This window comes from Entelurus aequoreus, linkage group LG02, assembly GCF_033978785.1.
Source record: "Entelurus aequoreus isolate RoL-2023_Sb linkage group LG02, RoL_Eaeq_v1.1, whole genome shotgun sequence".
In the NCBI taxonomy this organism is placed as follows: domain Eukaryota; kingdom Metazoa; phylum Chordata; class Actinopteri; order Syngnathiformes; family Syngnathidae; genus Entelurus; species Entelurus aequoreus.
Window position 1 is genome coordinate 13,417,729 of NC_084732.1, and position 18,870 is coordinate 13,436,598.

Genomic DNA, 18,870 nt, shown 5'->3' on the forward strand with positions numbered 1-18,870 from the left:
AGTATTGCTACTATGGTGTTTTCAAGGCTTACGAAGATGCCCCAAAGCCGCTGTTGTATATTGCTGGTCTTGTTATCCTTGTCCGGACCTGAGGACGACTCGGTGTTGTGAATGGATCAAAGATGTCGCCGGTGACGAATCGTTGAACAAAGGCTTTTATTTGATCAAGGGATCCCTTACAATTACAGGTGCTGCAGCAAACCTGGAGGACATGTTAATCAAATTAAATCTCTCTCTTCTGCCAGGACAATTTTCCCTTGAATACCTTTTACATGAAGACACTTCCTCTTTGTTGTGCTGGCCTGTGACTTCCTATCGGTAGTGGCTTAATAATAAAAGTTTCAATCAATCAATCATTCAATCAATTCATTCTTTGCATGAAATTATTTTGCTACAGTAGCTACATTTACACACAGTATAGTATAAACAAGAAAAAAAAAAGAAATACAAAAATACATTAATAATAAAAAACATTATGCATTATCAATATGTGCAATTGGTAAAAAGACAAAATGACAATGAGGTTAAATGGACAAGATTGAAATTGGGAGGTTAACATTTTTTTCAAAGCATCTTTCATCCATCGGACTAAGAAGCAATAACACCTCGCGCGCCGCTGGGGGGCAGCAACTCGCGTCTTGTCTGCAGGAAAGCAAACGAAGAAGGAGAACCAGAAATAAGTCAGAAAGTAGAACCCGCGCCACATATCGATAAAGAACCGACCCAACGCGAGCACACAAGCTCGTTTTTCAATATTATTGTCGTGTAGTTTCTATAGTTATTACATTCACGCATCGTTCATTCAGCCTAGACTTAACACCGCCGCTTTCTTACGATCTCTTGTCAGCGCACCTTCAAGCTAGCCCAGCTGCTAACACGGGAACGCGGAAACTAGCAACGCATGCTAAGTTTTTTTTGTCGTTTGAAAATGTGTAAAATCCAAATGTTGAGAGCGTTGGTGACTGAGCGACTAACGGTTGCCGTTGAAGAAATATTTGTAGTTTTGGAAAGAACGGTAGCGGAGTACGAGGACGAACTCTCTCGAACGAGAGCAGACAACGCGCGACAACGTCAACTACCAGAAGCTGTTATCGAGCATCAAGCGGAGTCACGCAAAGGTTTGCTCCACTTTTGCTCTCACATAGTTAATAACTGTTTACTTTGTCATTTACACTATTGTTACGTATGTCAATGTATTCCGTGTGGCAATATATTTAGATATTTTAATAGGTTTTCAATTGCTTGTATTCTGTCACGTGACTTCTTCCGGCAAGTACACTCTATTGCCAAAAGTATTTGGCCACCTGCCTTGACTCACCTATGAACTTGAAGTGCCATCCCATTCCTAACCCATAGGGTTCAATATGATGTCGGTCCACCTTTTGCAGCTATTACAGCTTCAACTCTTCTGGGAAGGCAATTGTTGCGTCTGACCAGTCTAAATTAAAGTCACTGGTCAATCCCAAGTTCTTTCAGATGACATATATGCAGAGTAAGAAGGACCATCAAGACAGAATAGGAATATTATCAAGTTTTACTAAAGCTTTAGGAGACCAGCCCACATCAATGCAGTCATACGGTCATCTATCAATCAATCAATGTTTATTTATAGGGTTCGGTTCTTGGCCCTGCACTCTTTAGTATTTACATGTTGCCGCTAGGTGACATCATACGCAAATACGGTGTTAGCTTTCACTGTTATGCTGATGACACCCAACTCTACATGCCCCTAAAGCTGACCAACACGCCGGATTGTAGTCAGCTGGAGGCGTGTCTTAATGAAATTAAACAATGGATGTCCGCTAACTTTTTGCAACTCAACACTAAGAAAATGGAAATGCTGATTATCGGTCCTGCTCAACACCGACATCTATTTAATAATACCACCTTAACATTTGACAACCAAACAATTAAACAAGGCGACTCGGTAAAGAATCTGGGTATTATCTTCGACCCAACTCTCTCGTTTGAGTCACACATTAAGAGTGTTACTAAAACGGCCTTCTTTCATCTCCGTAATATCGCTAAAATTCGTTCCATTTTGTCCACAAGCGATGCTGAGATCATTATCCATGCGTTCGTTACATCTCGTCTCGATTACTGTAACGTTTTATTTTCGGGCCTCCCTATGTCTAGCATTAAAAGATTACAGATGGTACAAAATGCGGCTGCTAGACTTTTGACAAAAACAAGAAAGTTCGGTCATATTACGCCTATACTGGCTCACTTGCACTGGCTTCCTGTGCACCTAAGATGCGACTTTAAGGTTTTACTACTTACGTATAAAATACTACACGGTCAAGCTCCTGCGTATCTTGCCGATTGTATTGTACCATATGTCCCGGCAAGAAATCTGCGTTCAAAGAACTCCGGCTTATTAGTGATTCCCAGAGCCCAAAAAAAGTCTGCGGGCTGTAGAGCGTATTCTATTCGGGCTCCAATACTATGGAATGCCCTCCTGGTAAAAGTTAGAGATGCTACCTCAGTAGAAGCATTTAAGTCTCATCTTAAAACTCATTTGTATACTCTAGCCTTTAAATAGACTCCCTTTCTAGACCAGTTGATCTGCCGTTTCTTTTCTTTTCTTTTCTACTCTGCTCCCAACCCGGGGTGGACCGCTAGCCTGTCCATCAGACGGGGACATCTCTACGCTGCTGACCCGTCTCCACTAGGGATGGTTCCTGCTGGCCCCACTATGGACTGGACTTTCGCTGATGTGTTGGACTTTCACAATATTATGTCAGACCCACTCGACATCCATTGCTTTCGGTCTCCCCTAGAGGGGGGGTTTACCCACATATGCGGTCCTCTCCAAGGTTTCTCATAGTCATTCACATTGACGTCCCACTGGGGTGAGTTTTCCTTGCCCGTATGTGGGCTCTGTACCGAGGATGTCGTTGTGGCTTGTACAGCCCTTTGAGACACTTGTGATTTAGGGCTATATAAATAAACATTGACGTCCCATTGATTGATTGATATATAGCCCTAAATCACAAGTGCTTTAAAGGGCTGCACAAGCCACTACAACATCCTCGGTTCAGAGCCCACATAAGGGCAAGGAAAAACTCACCCCAGTGGGACGTCGATGTGAATGACTGAGAAACCTTGGAGAGGACTGCATATGTGGGTAACCCCCCCTCTAGGGGAGACCGAAAGCAATATTGTGAAAGTCCAGTCCATAGTGGATCCAACATATCAGCGAAAGTCCAGCCCATAGTGGATCCAACATAATAGTGAGAGTCCAGTCCATAGTGGGGCCAGCAGGAAACCGTCCCGAGCGGAGACGGGTCAGCAGCGCAGAGATGTCCGCAACCGATGCACAGGCTAGCGGTTCACCCCGGGTCCCGACTCTGGACAGCCAGCACTTCATCCATGGCCACCGGACCTGTGGCCCCCCCTCCCCTCCACAAGAGATAGGGGGGCAGAGGAGAAAAGAAACGGCAGATCAACTGGTCTAAAAAGGGGGTCTATTTAAAGGCTAGAGTATACAAATGAGTTTTAAGATGGGACTTAAATGCTTCTACTGAGGTAGCATCTCTAAATGTTACCGGGAGGGCATTCCAGAGTACTGGAGCCCCAATAGAAAACGCTCTATAGCCTGCAGACTTTTTTTGGGCTCTGGGAATCACTAATAAGCCGGAGTTCTTTAAACACAGATTTCTTGCCGGGACCTATGGTACAATACAATCGACAAGATAGGCCGGAGCTAGACCGTGTAGTATTTTATACGTAAGTAGTAAAACCTTAAAGTCAGATCTTGAGTGCACAGGAAGCCAATCTAGGGGTGTAACGGTACGTGTATTTGTATTGAACCGTTTCGGTACGGGGGTTCCAGTTCGGTTCGGAGGTGCACCGAACGAGTTTCCACACGGACATATTAAGTAGCGTAACGCACGTTGTGTAAACAATGCACACCGAGGCACAACACACGGCATGCTAGCAGCTAACGGGCTACGATAAACTGACCATACGTCCTCTTTTCACCGGGCATGTCCTCTTTTGCGGAGCTGTCCGGGCGGAGTTTCTTAAATGCCTCAAATGGCATTTTGAGTTAGGGTTGCGTGTATTTTCAATGTACGTTCAGGGCTAAGAAGGGGTTGAAAACAAAACAAATTGTGCACGCAGCAGCATTCGTGAGGGAGGGGCAAAGACAGATAGAACGAGAGAGTTATGATAAACTCGCATGCGTCGCCAGGCTCTGCTTTTTATCCATAGATTTATCAGATTTAATTTTTTATTATCTATAGCAGGGGTGTCAAAAGTGTGCCCCGGAGGCCATTTGCGGCCCACAGATAATGTTTTAAAGGCCCACGGCACATTGTAAAAATACTATTAAATGAAACAAAAACATAACAAAAGTGAAATAAAAAAGCTTAAAGGTTAAATGTAATTTAGAAAAAGTTGCAATGTTGACTAATAAAACAAAGCTGTTTTTTTGTCTTTCAAACTGTCATTGCTCAAAACATAATATTGAATCAAAATCAATGTTATTATGAATTATTGACCTATCCAAGGTTCCGATTACTTCATATCAAATATTCCAGTTAGAAAAAAAATTTTGGTGGAAGATTTTGCAAATTTGGTAAATAAATAACCCAAAAATGTATATTTTGTTGTTTTCTTACGGTACCGAAAATGAACCGAACCGTGACCTCAAAACCGAGGTAGGTACCAAACTGAAATTTTTGTGTACCGTTACACCCCTATCGTCATCTCGAAATGGTCTAACATTCAAACGGAAGAGACAACTTCTTGCATACGAAGAAAGCCCCCACCCTGTCCAGAAAGGAATACAGCCTCATTGTTCCAATACAGAAAATATGTAAGGGAGTACTCCAACTCCTACATTCCAAGCCTTCAAGGTAACACACACAGTTTACTTGCGGACATAGAAAGAGTACAAATGGAAAAACACTAGCTGCTTTAAACATGACTATGAAGAAAGAAAGAACTCTTAAACATATATGCATTCTCCACACTGTCCACAAGGTTGCCGAGTGTGTTTATAGGAATTTTCCACCATACTTCCAAAAGCGCATTGGTGAGGTCACACACTGATGTTGGTCTGGCTCTCCATCTCCGTTGTAATTCATCCCAAAGGTGTTCTATTGGGTTCAGGTCAGTCAAGTTCATCTACACCCGACTCTTGTCATCCATGTCGATATGGACCTTGCTTTGTGCACTGGTGCACAGTCATGTTGGAAGAGGGAGTGGCCCGCTCCAAACTGTTCCCACAAGGTTGGGAGCATGGAATTATCCAAAATGTTTTGGTATCCTGGAGCAATCAAAGTTCCTCTCACTGGAACTAAGGGGCCAAGCCCAACTCCGGAAAACCAACCCAACACAACTTCCTCCGCTGACCTCTCTCTGTCAGTTTACGCGGCCCACCACTTGGTGGTTTAGTTGCCTCTGTTCCCAAAGTCTTCCATTTTCTTATAATAAAGCCGACAGTCGACTTTGGAATATTTAGGAGTGAGGAAATTTCACGACAGGATTTGTTGCACAGGTGGCATCCTATGACAGTTCTACGCTGGAAATCACTGAGCTTCTGAGAGCGGCCCATTCTTTCACAAATGTTTGTAGAAACAGTCTCCATGCCTAAGTGCTTGATTTTATACACCTGTGGCCGGGCTAGTAATTTTGGCAATATAGTGTAGTGTAAAGGCGCTTTGACTACCATGAAGGTAGAAAAGCGCTTTACAAGTGAATTGATTTACGTGGACCCCGACTTAAACAAGTTGAAAAACTTAATCGGGTGTTACCATTTAGTGGTCAGTTGTACTGAATATGTACTGTACTGTGCAATCTACTAATAAAGGTCTCAATCAATCAATCAAAGTATAATCCAAGCCAAGATTGCTGTTGTGCACCAAGAAGCGCGCAAACTCTTTGAGTACGCAAGGGGCCTAGCTCTTCCTGCAAAATATCAAACTATGCAATAGAATAGATCCCTATGCTTTATCAGAAAAGATTTGTCGAGCGATACCGAGGATTATCCGTCGGTGGAGTTCCCAGACATGTGGAACTATCTTATGCTCTAGACGTGATTCTACACGACACAACAGATGAGAACTGGATGGGTAGAGGAAATTGGTATCAAGATTCTCGCGAATAAATCATGCATCGTTTTAGTCTCGGGTAGGGGTTGCATTTCATCATTCACCTTTGCGTCCTTGCGAGGGCGCATCCATGTAAACAAACTATAAAGACTAGGACTGCATATCCATTTAACAATTGCTGAATCATCACCGTGTTTCATTTTTGTCCTGTTGTCATATGTACTCTTGACACATTTGTGTACAAAATATACAAAAGGGGAGACGTAGAAGTACCTTTCCTGACAAAGTATCATTAATCTCGACTTAATGGTTTCTGGTTGTTTAAAACAAAATATGAACAATATCAAGATAATACATCAATGGTAAATACTAAATGAGTAAAGTACTGCATATTAAAAAATAAAAAAAATAAAAAACGAAGTGGTCACTGCAAATTTGTGCGTTCCGCAACAATATTGACAGCCCTGATGTGTGTGTGTGTGTGTGTGTGTGTGTGTACTGTCTACATATTATATTACTATGATGGATATATCATTAATATAATGGCTATATAATTAATAAAATAGTCATATATTATTATTATTTGTGGTTGCCCAAAATGTACTTGTCTACCTTAAACATATTCTTTTTTTGTAGCCACTTTCAGTAAAATCTTGAATTACTAAAAAATAATCGATTTCGATTTTAGCTGTAACATGTCACAACATAGCTGTAGACCTGGCTTCACCCAAGGAAGGCACACATGACATACACAAAGCCTAACCAGGCATATTTTTCTCTTCTGTCTTCAGGATATCAACACTGTACTGAAGCCCAGAACGCACTCCATATTTCCCCAGTTTTAGTTTAGAGAAAAGGAAAGATTGGCCTGGCCCACTAGGATCCCTCTTTATGTTTGTGAACTTTATAGTCTATATACAGTGTTTCCCATAAACTGCCAAGATACCTGTGGTGGTGGGGGAGTGGCTATGGGTGTGGTCACCATGACATCATCGAGTAATTTGCATAATTTACTACAATGATTTGATTTTCTCTAAAAGGCTAAAAAAATTTATACTTACTAATTAATAACAGTTTTGTTTTAAACGTCCATCCATCCATCCATCCATTTTACAATATAATTACAACACTTTATATACATATTTATATACAGATTTCAACAATAAGTTATTCACTGAAATATATTTATTAATTGTGGTTCTTACAAAAAACATATCTTATAAAATATAAAAGCTAAAATGTCTCAAAGCTCTGCCCCTTTAATTAGTGCATACTAAATAATTTAACTTTAGCCTACTACTACAACCATATTATTTACCAGCAACATAAAGTGAAACAGAGGCAGAGGTGTCCTGCCACAGTCAGTAACAAATAAACAGAAAACCGTAGTGGTGGTAGATAGACACAGAGCTTCATCAAACATCTGATCCATTGAACAAAGAGCTCCAAAAATCTTGAACTTTAGACTGCCATCAGTTTTAGTCCCTACACTTAACCATGTGTTTCCTACTGCCTGCAGACTTTGCACCCTTTGTTATATACACATGTTGTGTTTCTAATATAAATACATTTAATAAAGTCAAATACAAATAAGGCAACAAGAGAAGTATCCTACACTTCTCTTTTGTAAAGTAAATCTGAACAGCCGATATGGGCATCTACATCAACTATATGATTTGCCTGAGAAGCTGGAGAGGACCAAAAAAAAAAAATAAAGTTTTTAATTAAAAAAAAATTTTTTTTTTAATTTTTTAAAATGTTTTATTTGTGGCGGACGTAATTCTTTTGTGGCGGGCCGCCACAAATAAATGAATGTGTGGGAAACCCTGATATATTTAGAGTGATGTGATAATCAAACACTCTAGAAGTCTAGAATGAAAGAGTATATAAGAGAATTGACAGAGTGTGTACCTTCAGTGATGAATGATGAGCAGAGGCAGAGTTTGGAGTGTCTTCTTTAGCTTGCTTTCCATGTTTATGTACTCACTGTATATGAGATTGTGTTAAAATAAAAATTGGCATTACATCTGATGTGAACAAACACTTAGTTCGATGACTAGTTAATACAAGCAACACCATTACTTGTAATATTGGCCACAGTAATACGTGACTAGACTGTATGTCTTATTTTGTCCTGCAGACTTCAGTGAAGAAGTTCTCCCGCCTGAGCAGCGAGATTGGCGCTTCACGGTGGAACAGAATGAGCCACAGCTGCCCTGCATTAAAGAGGAAGTGGAGGAATTACAGCCACCTCGCGTTGATGACGAAGGCACAGACAACATCCGTCTAGAGGAAAACCAGCTTGAAGAGTTGGAGGAGGCTGACGTGAGCAAGTTTACAGCGCTACGTATGACAAAGACGCTGAAAGGTGATGAAGACCAAGGTCAGAGTTCACAGCTTGCTTACAGTCAAATTGAGATTGTCGACGTATTCGTTTAATCTGGAGCCAGAAAATGTTTAAAGAGGACACGATGCATAAACTTAAAATCAGAAGTATCTATTCCCTATTGCAGGGGTCGGCAACCCGCGGCTCCGGAGCCGCATGCGGCTCTTTGACCACTCTGATGCGGCTCAGCTACATACTTGCCTACCCCTCCGATTTTCCCAGGAGACTTATGGATCTCAGTGTCTCTCATAGATAACTCTCAGGGAAAATATAATCCTATTTACACTCTAATTACTAAATAAAGGGAGTGCCCTAATTGCACTGCAGTAATTGTCCTCTATAGAATTTACAAACAGCGTGCCAGCCCGGCCACATGTTGTATGTTGCTTTTACTTGCACACATAGGAGACAGCAAAGCATACTTACTCATCAGCCACACAGCTTACACTGACGGTAGCCGTATCAAACAACTTTAACATTGTTACGTTACAAATATGCGCCACACTGTGAACCCACACCAAAAAAGAATGGAAAAACACATTTCTGGAGAACATCCCACCGTAACACAATATAAACACAACACAACCAATACCCAGAATCCAGTGGCGTGCGGTGAGGTTAATGTCTGGTGAGGCACGACTGCATTATCACAGTCAGATTTACAAACATTTGAACCTGCAGTGCAGGTGTACCTAATGTTGTGTCCCTGCGGTCGTTCGCGGCTCCTGCAGCGCGAGCATTGTTGTTTTTGCACTTTTTGGCTTCTTGTTAAGTGACTTTTTTTTGGGTGGATTCGGTCTTGCACGTGGAGGGTTTGGGTGTGGGCTTTGGTTGGTGTGGCGCTCCCGTCGGGCGATGCATTCTGCGGCGGAGGTGCTTGGCACCAGGAGGCGGGGTTATGAGACGAGCCTCCAGTTTTATGATCGCTCAGCACAAGAAACACGTTACACACATACAGTTGTTGACAAGATACACTGTACATTATATACCTCAGCTAACTAAACTATGGAAATGTATAATATAATTCATATAGCAATACAGTCTCACTGCACAGCAGGCCAGCAGTTAGCCGAGTCATTGCGCACAATCCATGTTGAGGCACAAATCAGTGACGTGTCTCAACTGGCTGCTGATCACCGCACCGTCTCTTCTCAGTATTTGAACGGCAAATGTGAAAATAAAAATAAAAATAATCTAAAACTGGTGAAGTTAAATGGAAAATAACTTTAGTATAATTACTGGATACATATAACAATTTAATTAATTTTTTTTTCTTTTTACTTTTTTTTTTCTTTCCATGATGGCAGGTGAGGCCGTGCCGTGCCTCCCCTGCCTCTAGTGACGGCACGCCACTGCCAGAATCCCATGCAGCCCTAACTCTTCCGGTCTACATTATACACCCCCGCTACCACCAAATCCCCCCACACATCAACCCCCCCCTCTCCGTGCGTTGGTTGAGCGGAAGAGTTAGGGCTGCATGGGATTCTGGGTATTGGTACCGTCAGTGTAAGATGTGTGGCTGCTGAGGTAGTACGCCTTGCTGTCACTTACGTGAGCAAGCTGAAACTGCATTCTACATGTGGTCAAGCAGGTACACTGTTTGGGCAGGCTGTAGAGGGCACCAAAAGCAGTGTCATCACACCCTGATATTCGGGAGTCTCCCGGGAAAAATGAGAGGGTTGGCAAGTATGACGCTATCAAGCGCCATTCATTCAAAACTCGCGGGCCGCACTAACATCAAATTTCCACATTAAAGTGTGTGTGTGTCGGAGACCCCTGGGTAACATAGCACAAAGCATTTAAACTTTGTATGCGGTGTTTTTCATTTTAAATTAAAACAATTTTTTTGTGGCTCCCATCATTTTCTTTAATTTGTGAAACTTGCCAAAATGGCTCTTTGAGTGGTAAAGGTTGCCGACCCCTGCCCTATTGGATACAATTCGAATACAATTTGTCTGAGTGCTATCTGTCCCTAGTAGCATTCAACACGGCGATTTACACAGGGCTGTCCGGACGCGCTCTTATAATATAGTATATATCACAATGTATGAATATGCAATGAGGTGTCTGCTTCCAGGCGTGGAATCTTCCTCTGCCTTCTCCTTCCTGGAATCCGACTTCATATCTTGGTGTTGTCCTTCAGACCTTGGCAAAGAAGCCACGTCAACGGTAGCAAGAATGTGAACGATAAGAGTGAATGTGCGTGTGCTTGAACTTGTACCCAGTTCCAACTGGAACTTAGAGGATGTGATTAGTTGCACGGCCTATTCTAAGCATATATGCACTAAACATTTCTTAATCACTCCATCCTTCATTATCTTAATTATTCCCTATATGGTTTTCTACACCAAAATTCATCTATTTATTATTAAATTTCTCCAGATTTTGGCGCGTTCTACCTTCCACATTTTTCACCCGATTCAAACCGTTCCAACTTCAGACTCTTTAGCCTATTCGGGAATCGCGGGCTTTCCCTTGACAAATTCCAAAAATTCCCAGATTTCCCAGAATTCCAGGTTTTCCGGGACATTGTTCCCATTCAAAATGAATTGGCCCTTTTTGAAACGTCCACCATTTCCACATTTTTCAACCTATTCAAACCATTCCACCTTCAACACATTCCGACATTCTGGACATTCAAACTATCACTTTTCCAAATTCCAAATAATTCCAGGATTTTCCAGAATTCCTGGTTTTCCAAAGCACTATTTCCACCCTTTTTTCTGGCGACTACTCCTCCCACGTTTTTCAACCTACTTCAACCGTTCCACCGTCCAAAAATTCCTCTTAATCAGGACAAAAAACAAAGTTGTTTTTTGAACTGGAAAAATTTTCGGTTTACCCGAAATTCCAGGAATTCCGCAATACCATTCCTCAATTAAACGTGTTACTACTTCAACATGTCTCGACCGATTTGAAAAATTCCAACACCAACTATTTCAACTCATTCAGACCATTGAAGTTTTTTCTACAATTTTCAAAAAAATTCCCGCTTTTCCCGAAATTACCAATTTTGGGGAAATACCCATTGTAATCAATGGGACATTCTTCAAAGGTCCACAACTCCCACATTTTTCATCTGATTCAAACTGTTCCGACTTCAAAATATTCAGCCTGTTTGGGAATTGTGTGTGTTCTACTTCAACAATTCTAAAAAAAAATTCCAGGATTTCAGTTCAACTCCAGCATTGGAGCATTCGCACGCAATGTCACGACCGATTTGAAAAATTCCAACACCAACTATTTCAACTCATTCAGACCATTGAAGTTTTTTTTTTTACAATTTTCCCAAAAATTCCCGCTTTTCCCGAAATTCCCAATTTTTGGGAAATTCCCATTGAAATCAATGGGACATTCTTCAAAGGTCCACAACTCCCACATTTTTCATCTGATTCAAACTGTTCCGACTTCAAAATATTCAGCCTGTTTGGGAATTGTGTGCTTTACTTCAACAATTCTAAAAAAAAATTCCAGGATTTCAGTTCAACTCTAGCATTGGAGCATTCGCACACAATGTCACGACCGATTTGAAAAATTCCAACACCAACTATTTCAACTCATTCAGACCATTGAATTTTTTTTTTTGCAATTTTCAAAAAAATTCCCGCTTTTCCCAAAATTCACAATATTTTGGAAATTTTCATTGAAAAAAATGGGACTTTCCTAAAAGTTGTACAACTCCCACATTTTTCATCTGATTCAAACTGTTCCGACTTCAAAATATTCAGCCTGTTTAGGAATTGTGTGCTCTACTTCAACAATTCTAAAAAAAATTCCAGGATTTCAGTTGAACTCCAGCATTGGAGCATTCGCACACAATGTCACGACCGATTTGAAAAATTCCAACAACTATTTCAACTCATTCAGACCATTGAATTATTTTTTTTACAATTTTCAAAAAAATTCCCGCTTTTCCCAAAATTCACAATATTTTGGAAATTTTCATTGAAAAAAATGGGACATTCTTAAAAGTTGTACAACTCCCACATTTTTCATCTGATTGAAACGGTTCCGACTTCAAAAATATTCAGCCTGTTTGGGAATTGTATGCTCTACTTCAACAATTCTAAAAAAAAAATTCCAGGATTTCAGTTCAACTCCAGCATTGGCGCATTCGCACACAATGTCACGACCAATTTGAAAAATTCCAACACCAACTATTCCAACTCATTCAGACCATTGAATTTTTTTTTTACAATTTTCCAAAAAATTCCTGCTTTTTCCAAAATTCACAATATTTTGGAAATTTTCATTGAAAAAAATGGGACATTCTTAAAAGTTGTACAACTCCCACATTTTTTATCTGATTCAAACTGTTCCGACTTCAAAATATTCAGCCTGTTTGGGAATTGTGTGCTCTACTTCAACAATTCTAAAAATGTTTTCCAGGATTTCAGTTCAACTCCAGCATTGGAGCATTCCTCCAGGAATTGCCTCATCTAGTATAATATAATATTAACCACAGTAATACGTGACCAGACTGTATGTCTTATTTTGTCCTGCAGACGTCAGTGAAGAAGTTCTCCCGCAGCAAGATTGGCGCTTCACGGTGGAACAGAATGAGCCGCAGCTGCCCTGCATTAAAGAGGAATGCACAGACAACATCCGTCAAGAGGAAAACCAGCTTGAAGAGTTGGAGGAAGCTGACATGAGCAAGTTTCCAGCGCTACGCATGACAAAGACGCTTAAAGGCGATGACGACCAAGGTCAGAGTTCACAGCTTGCTTACAGTCAAATGGAGATGAAAGAGTTGGAGATTCCAAGCAGCAGCTCAAGTCACTACACAACAACAGAAGCCGACTGTGGAGGATCTGAAGCCGGCAGCCTCTTAACTTCGCAGTCCGATAGTGACGACACAACGTCAACCTCCTCTGACACTGACGCCGGAGGCCGCCAAGCTGCCGTGACGTATTGCACCGACCGCAACGACTTTAGATGCACTCAATGTGGCAAACTGTTTGGCAAGAAGTTGAATTTGACAAACCACATGAAGCGTCACACCATGAACAAGCACTTTCAATGTTCACATTGTGCAAAGCTGTTTGTCGCCAAGAACGATTTGAAGGTTCACATGAGGATCCACACTGGAGAAAAGCCCTACAGCTGCTCAGTTTGCGGCAATAGGTTTTCTCAAAAGGGCACCCTGACGACACACATGAGAAGACACACCGGAGAAAAACCATTTCTGTGCCTATTTTGTGGTAGACGATTCCCCAGAAAGTATACTCTGATGAAACACATCACATTACACACCAGTTAGAAACTTTTACGTGTTTTAAAGACATGAAGAAGAATAATGCAGACGTTAGCGAAGCACCGGTGTTTGAAATTAGCTGATTTTAAGGCTGCGCTTGTCCGTGAAACACACCAGTTTGAAACTTTTACTTGCCGTGTTGTGTGCCACTGTTATTACTAAAAAAGACCTCTGCCTGTCTATCCTGTTTTTGAATTGGCTAGAATAATAAACCGTATGTATTAGGGGTGTAACGGTACGTGTATTTGTATTGAACCGTTTCGGTACAGGGGTTTCGGTTCGGTTCGGAGGTGTACCGAACGAGTTTCCACACGAACATATTAAGTAGCTGCCTAAGCTGAAGTCTTAACAAGCTGCACAGCTTCATCTGCCTCTGTCTCTGACAGTACTCTACACAGCACCCAGCATTGTCCCACTCACACAACCATCTGATTGGTTACACACAGAGCGGTAACAGCCAATCAGCAGTGCGTATTCAGAGCGGTAACAACCAATCAGCAGTGCGTATTCAGAGCGCATGTCGTCAGTGCTTCTCCGGTGGGGTTAGCAGATGGGTGTTTAGCAGGTAAGCATCAGGCAGCGGACTCTCCCCAAATTATAATAGTCAACTACTAGTAACATCACTATGAGTCCGTTGACGTTCTAGAAACAAACGGCAGCTCAGCTCACTCGCAATCCTGGCTTGAGGTGAAGGATAATTAGCTTTTAGCGTAACGTTAGCTCATTTTGCGGTGTGTGTGTGTGTGTGTGTGTGTTACAGACAGCAAAGCCTTGTCTGTCTGTTATTTTACTTTACCTTTTTCTGTGTTGAAGCAGCAAAAAAGGACATTATGTTAAATGAAGAGTTTCTGTCTCTGATAGTTGATATAATAATGTAGGTGCATCATTAAGCCTACATGAAATCCATGGTGTTCAGGGATGAATAGTCTCTCCTATTGCTATTGTGCCATTTTTTCAGCTATAGTTACATTAATCATTAGTAATGCAGCAGCCTAGTTTTGAATGGCAGGGTCCCTGCTATCACATGTTGATAAAAATATAACATTTACATAATACAAATCAATTACAGGCTTCCCAGTAATAAATTAAGCATGATAAGTTGACTTGAAACTGTTTAATGTTGCACTTTTATATGTAGAAGAAAAGTTTTGTCATTTTATTTAATCTGAGCAACAACTTCAGGCAGTTTAATGTTGATTAACGTGGGCAGAATTATTATAATGTTCCCAATGTTAAAAGGATAAAGCCAATTGTTTACAAATTTGGTAAATAAATAACCAAAAAATGTATATTTTGTTGTTTTCTTACTGTACCGAAAATGAACCGAACCGTGACCTCTAAACCGAGATACGTACCGAACCGAAATTTTTGTGTACCGTTACACCCCTAGTATGTATATATATTTTTTAAATTCAATGTTAACCCAAGTTTTGACTTTGTTGTTAAATGTTCTAATCGTTCTTTACCTGTAAAAAAATCAAACTTAATGATAAAAAACGCTTGCTCCTTTTTACTGGTTTTTTTTTGTTCACCGGCGTTTTTCTGATCACGTGACGTCACCTAAATTGTATCGGTACTCGATTTAAAAATAATTGGAGTATGATAAAGGTCAATGTTATATGTGTAAACATTTCCTCTTTTTGTTTTCCTGTGTCAATGTTATTTTATTATGATTTGCGGGTTTATAAAAACAAGTTGTGAGTCGCACTTTCGACACCCCTACAGCATTACCCGCAAAGGGCTCAAGGGGGCAGTAATGCGCATAGTAAGGTCAACCGTGTCTTAAAGACAAGAAGAAGAAAAATGCAGACGTCCGTAAGAAAAACACCAGTGTTTGAAATGAGCTGTTTTATTGTTGCACTTGTCCGTTAAACTCTAGTTAGTGCACATTAATGTAAAAAAACAGAGGAGACGTTCAGTTTTTCCTGCCTGGATAACTGCACATTTGTAGTTTACACGTTAGTTGATCTTGTTAGCGTGCTAACAAAGAGACGATGCGAAAGTTAGCATCACATGTTAACAGAAGTTTCCGATAAATGGCGATATGAGCCACTAACTACTGGTGTTGTGTTTGGACGACAGCACAAGAGGAAACTCTCCCAAATAAAAGCGGAACGTCAACAACTGGACGCTGTTTTTCAACCTCAAATGGAATCAGGTTTGGTTCACTTTGCGTCATAAAATGTTTGACACGCTCCCCTCGAATTGTCACGTTAAAACAAGACAACTAAACACAGAATTATGCCTCATTAACAACAGTCTGACGTTTTTTTTTTAACTTGAGTATTTTCACATCCGAAATTTATCCCATTGAAAATGTGTGGCGCAATATGAAGCCTAAAATACCTCAACGGAGACCCCCGGACTGTTAAACAACTTAAGCTGTACATCAAGCAAGAATGGGAAAGAATTCCACCTTAAAAGCTTAAAACATTGATCTCCTCAGTTCCCAAACGTTTACTGAGTGTTGTTAAAAGGAAAGGCCATGTAACACAGTGGTAAAAAATGCCCCTGTGCCAACTTTTTTGCAATGTGTTGCTGCCATTAAATTCTAAGTTAATGATTATTTGCCAAAAAAAAAATAACTTTCTCAGTTCAAACATTAAATATCTAGTCTTTGCAGTCTATTCAATTGAGTATAAGTTGAAAAGGATTTGCAAATCATTGTATTCTGTTTTTATTTACCATTTACACATGACAACTTCACTGGTTCTGTATTTTATGTGCTGAGTCCCTAAATTCAATTAAATCACTTTGGGAGGAGGAGTTAGGAGTGACTTTGCGGATAGCTGGACAGAGATTTTAAATAGAGTTCATAAGTCTTCTATTTTTGCCAGACGCAGCCTCATCCAATGCAAGCTAGTACAGTACATCATACTTATCATACGAAGGTTCGATGAGCTAAGATGTATGACGGAATATCTGTATCGTGTGATCGGTGCCAACGGTCTCCAGCTAATTTAATTAATATATTTTGGCTCTGCCCATCTCTGAACAGCTATTGGATGGACATTTTTAACACTTTGTCTGTGTTAAAGTTAAAGTACCAATGATTGTCACACACACACTAGGTGTGGTGAAATTATTCTCTGCATTTGACCCATCCCCTTGTTCACCCCCTGGGAGGTGAGGGGAGCAGTGGGCAGCAGCTGTGCTGTGCCTGGGAATCATTTTTGGTGATTTAACCCCCAATTCCAACCCTTGATTCTGAGTGCCAAGCAGGGCGGTAATGGGTCCCATTTTTATAGTCTTTGGTATGACTCTGCCAGGGTTTGAACTCACAACCTACCGATCTCAGGGCGGACACTCTAACCACTAGTAGGTTTGTCTGTGGTCACTGGCGAAAGGATTGAACCGAATCCTTTAAGTGGACTATTTGGCGTAGCGCCTCAATCATCTACCCACAGCAAATCCAAAAATAATCTTGTAGCATTCACTACTCTGTTGGTTTGATGACTCATTCTAGACTCATTGGAAGGCAACAGCGCCTCCTGGCCACACCCGCTGGATTAAAGATGTTCTTTATTTCTTAAAACTGGAGAAGATTAGGCTGACATTGACTGGTTGTTCCGCAAAGTTTCAAGTACTGTGTGGTGCTTTTCTGAGATATGTAGTAGAAACTTTAATCCTGATTGAATCTCAATTGAAATGTGGGTGGTTGATGAGCCTTTTGTGTGTTCGTGGGTTGCTATGTTTCTCTAAGGTCGTTCAGGAATGTACCTGTCTGTGGTTTTATGTTGACATCTGTCTGTGGGTTCTTACTTAATTTATTTATTATTATTGTATTTTTTTAGTGTTTTGCATTTTTCCCATTATGCTTTGTAATGGATGGGTGTAATTTACAATTTTTTTAATGGTTCATAGACATTTTTTTTTTTAAATGTCCGCAAAGTTCAGTGAGTAAGTTGTTTTATGTGTGATCGTATTTGTTGACATTTCGTGGTTGGTTGGATTTTTTTTGCACCATGACTAGGGGATGTTGTTTGTATTGGGTCGTATAAGTAAATTATGTGCACGATTCCATTTAAAACATAATAAAGGTCATTGACCTGAATTTCTTATGTTGTCCTCTAGATGGTGACACAATAGCAGCATCAAAATTGTATGCCATCTCCCTGAGGGTACAATTCTTCATAAAACTCATGACTTCTCGTGGGCCTAATTGATTACGTTGGTGGGCTGCATTTGGCCTGCGGGCCGTGGTTTGGAGATCACTGTTGTTGAGGTTGAACAAACAAGAAAATAGACTGAACGAGCCTTTAATTCTCAAATTTCATTGCCTTCCATGTTGCTTTTATTTTCCATCTATCTTCCAATTATATTTTACTGGTTTATTCTACCTAGGTCTCTCTGATCTATCCGACCTTCTCCACCAACCAACTAACACATTTTTTTTCAAACCTAGGAGCATTTTATAAAGGTGCATATGCTTTTATGAACCACTTGTATCCATGTTAACATCCACCTATCTTTATAGGACACACCAAGTGAGCGTGTTCTTGTGCCCTGCAGATGTCGGTGAGGAAGATCTTCCCCCTGAGCAGCAGGAGTGGAACTCCAGGATGGGGCAGGTGGAGCCCCGCCCCGCCCATTTTAAGGAGAAGCAAGCGTGGACTCATGGGGATGCTGACATCAGCAAAATTCCAGGGATTCGTGTGATTGTGAAGAGTGAAGACGATGATGACGAAGCTCAGTGGTCCCAGCACGATCACAGTCAAAGTGAGGAGAAGAGAAGATCAGAAGCTAATAGATATTGACCACACATCACCACAGCTCCCTGACACTGATGATCAAGACTCCAAAGCTGATAGGACGGGTCACGCTGACAACAAACACTTAAAATGCTCCCAATGTGACAAAACTTTTAGTGACAGGGGGAATTTTAAAGCACACACAAGAACACACACAGGAGAAAAACCTTTCTGATGTTCATTTTGCAGCAAAAGATTCCCCCGCAAGGCACATTTGTCAGCTCACACAAAGCTACACACCGGCGAAAAACCATTTTCCTGCTCAGTCTGCAACACCAATTTCCGAGATCGTTCAACGCTGATCACACACACGAGAACACACACCGGAGAGAAGCCTTTTTTATGTTCGGTCTGCAACACCAGTTTTAGTGTCAGTTCAACGCTGATTCAGCACATGAGAACACACACCAGGGAGAAACT

At 40.9% G+C, this 18,870-nt stretch overlaps 1 protein-coding gene and 1 pseudogene across 2 annotated transcripts; both read left to right on the plus strand.

The window, feature by feature from the left end:
• The first annotated feature begins 636 nt into the window (after positions 1–636).
• On the plus strand, positions 637–14,065 carry LOC133630641 (zinc finger protein 287-like). 2 transcript variants are annotated; one of them, XM_062022250.1, is made up of 3 exons: positions 637–1,118; positions 8,200–8,442; positions 12,951–14,065. In XM_062022250.1, exons 1-3 carry the CDS (start codon positions 902–904, stop codon positions 13,703–13,705), a joined length of 1,215 nt encoding a protein of 404 aa, XP_061878234.1. In that variant the 5' UTR covers positions 637–901; the 3' UTR covers positions 13,706–14,065. The 2 variants fall into 2 exon arrangements, with proteins under 2 accessions (XP_061878234.1, XP_061878242.1); XM_062022258.1 differs by having other exon boundaries at positions 8,200–8,427.
• Positions 14,066–15,522: 1,457 nt separating this feature from the next.
• Positions 15,523–18,870, plus strand: part of LOC133630652 (gastrula zinc finger protein XlCGF8.2DB-like) — a 4,258-nt pseudogene continuing 910 nt past the window's right edge.

Bases quoted from the DNA above. Each gene is read 5' to 3' on its own strand.
- LOC133630641 (XM_062022250.1), top strand. From the start codon at position 902: ATGCTAAGTTTTTTTTGTCGTTTGAAAATGTGTAAAATCCAAATGTTG. The intron at 1,119-8,199 runs GTTTGCTCCACT...TTTGTCCTGCAG, and splicing joins TCAAGCGGAGTCACGCAAAG to ACTTCAGTGAAGAAGTTCTC. The intron at 8,443-12,950 runs GTCAGAGTTCAC...TTTGTCCTGCAG, and splicing joins GAAAGGTGATGAAGACCAAG to ACGTCAGTGAAGAAGTTCTC.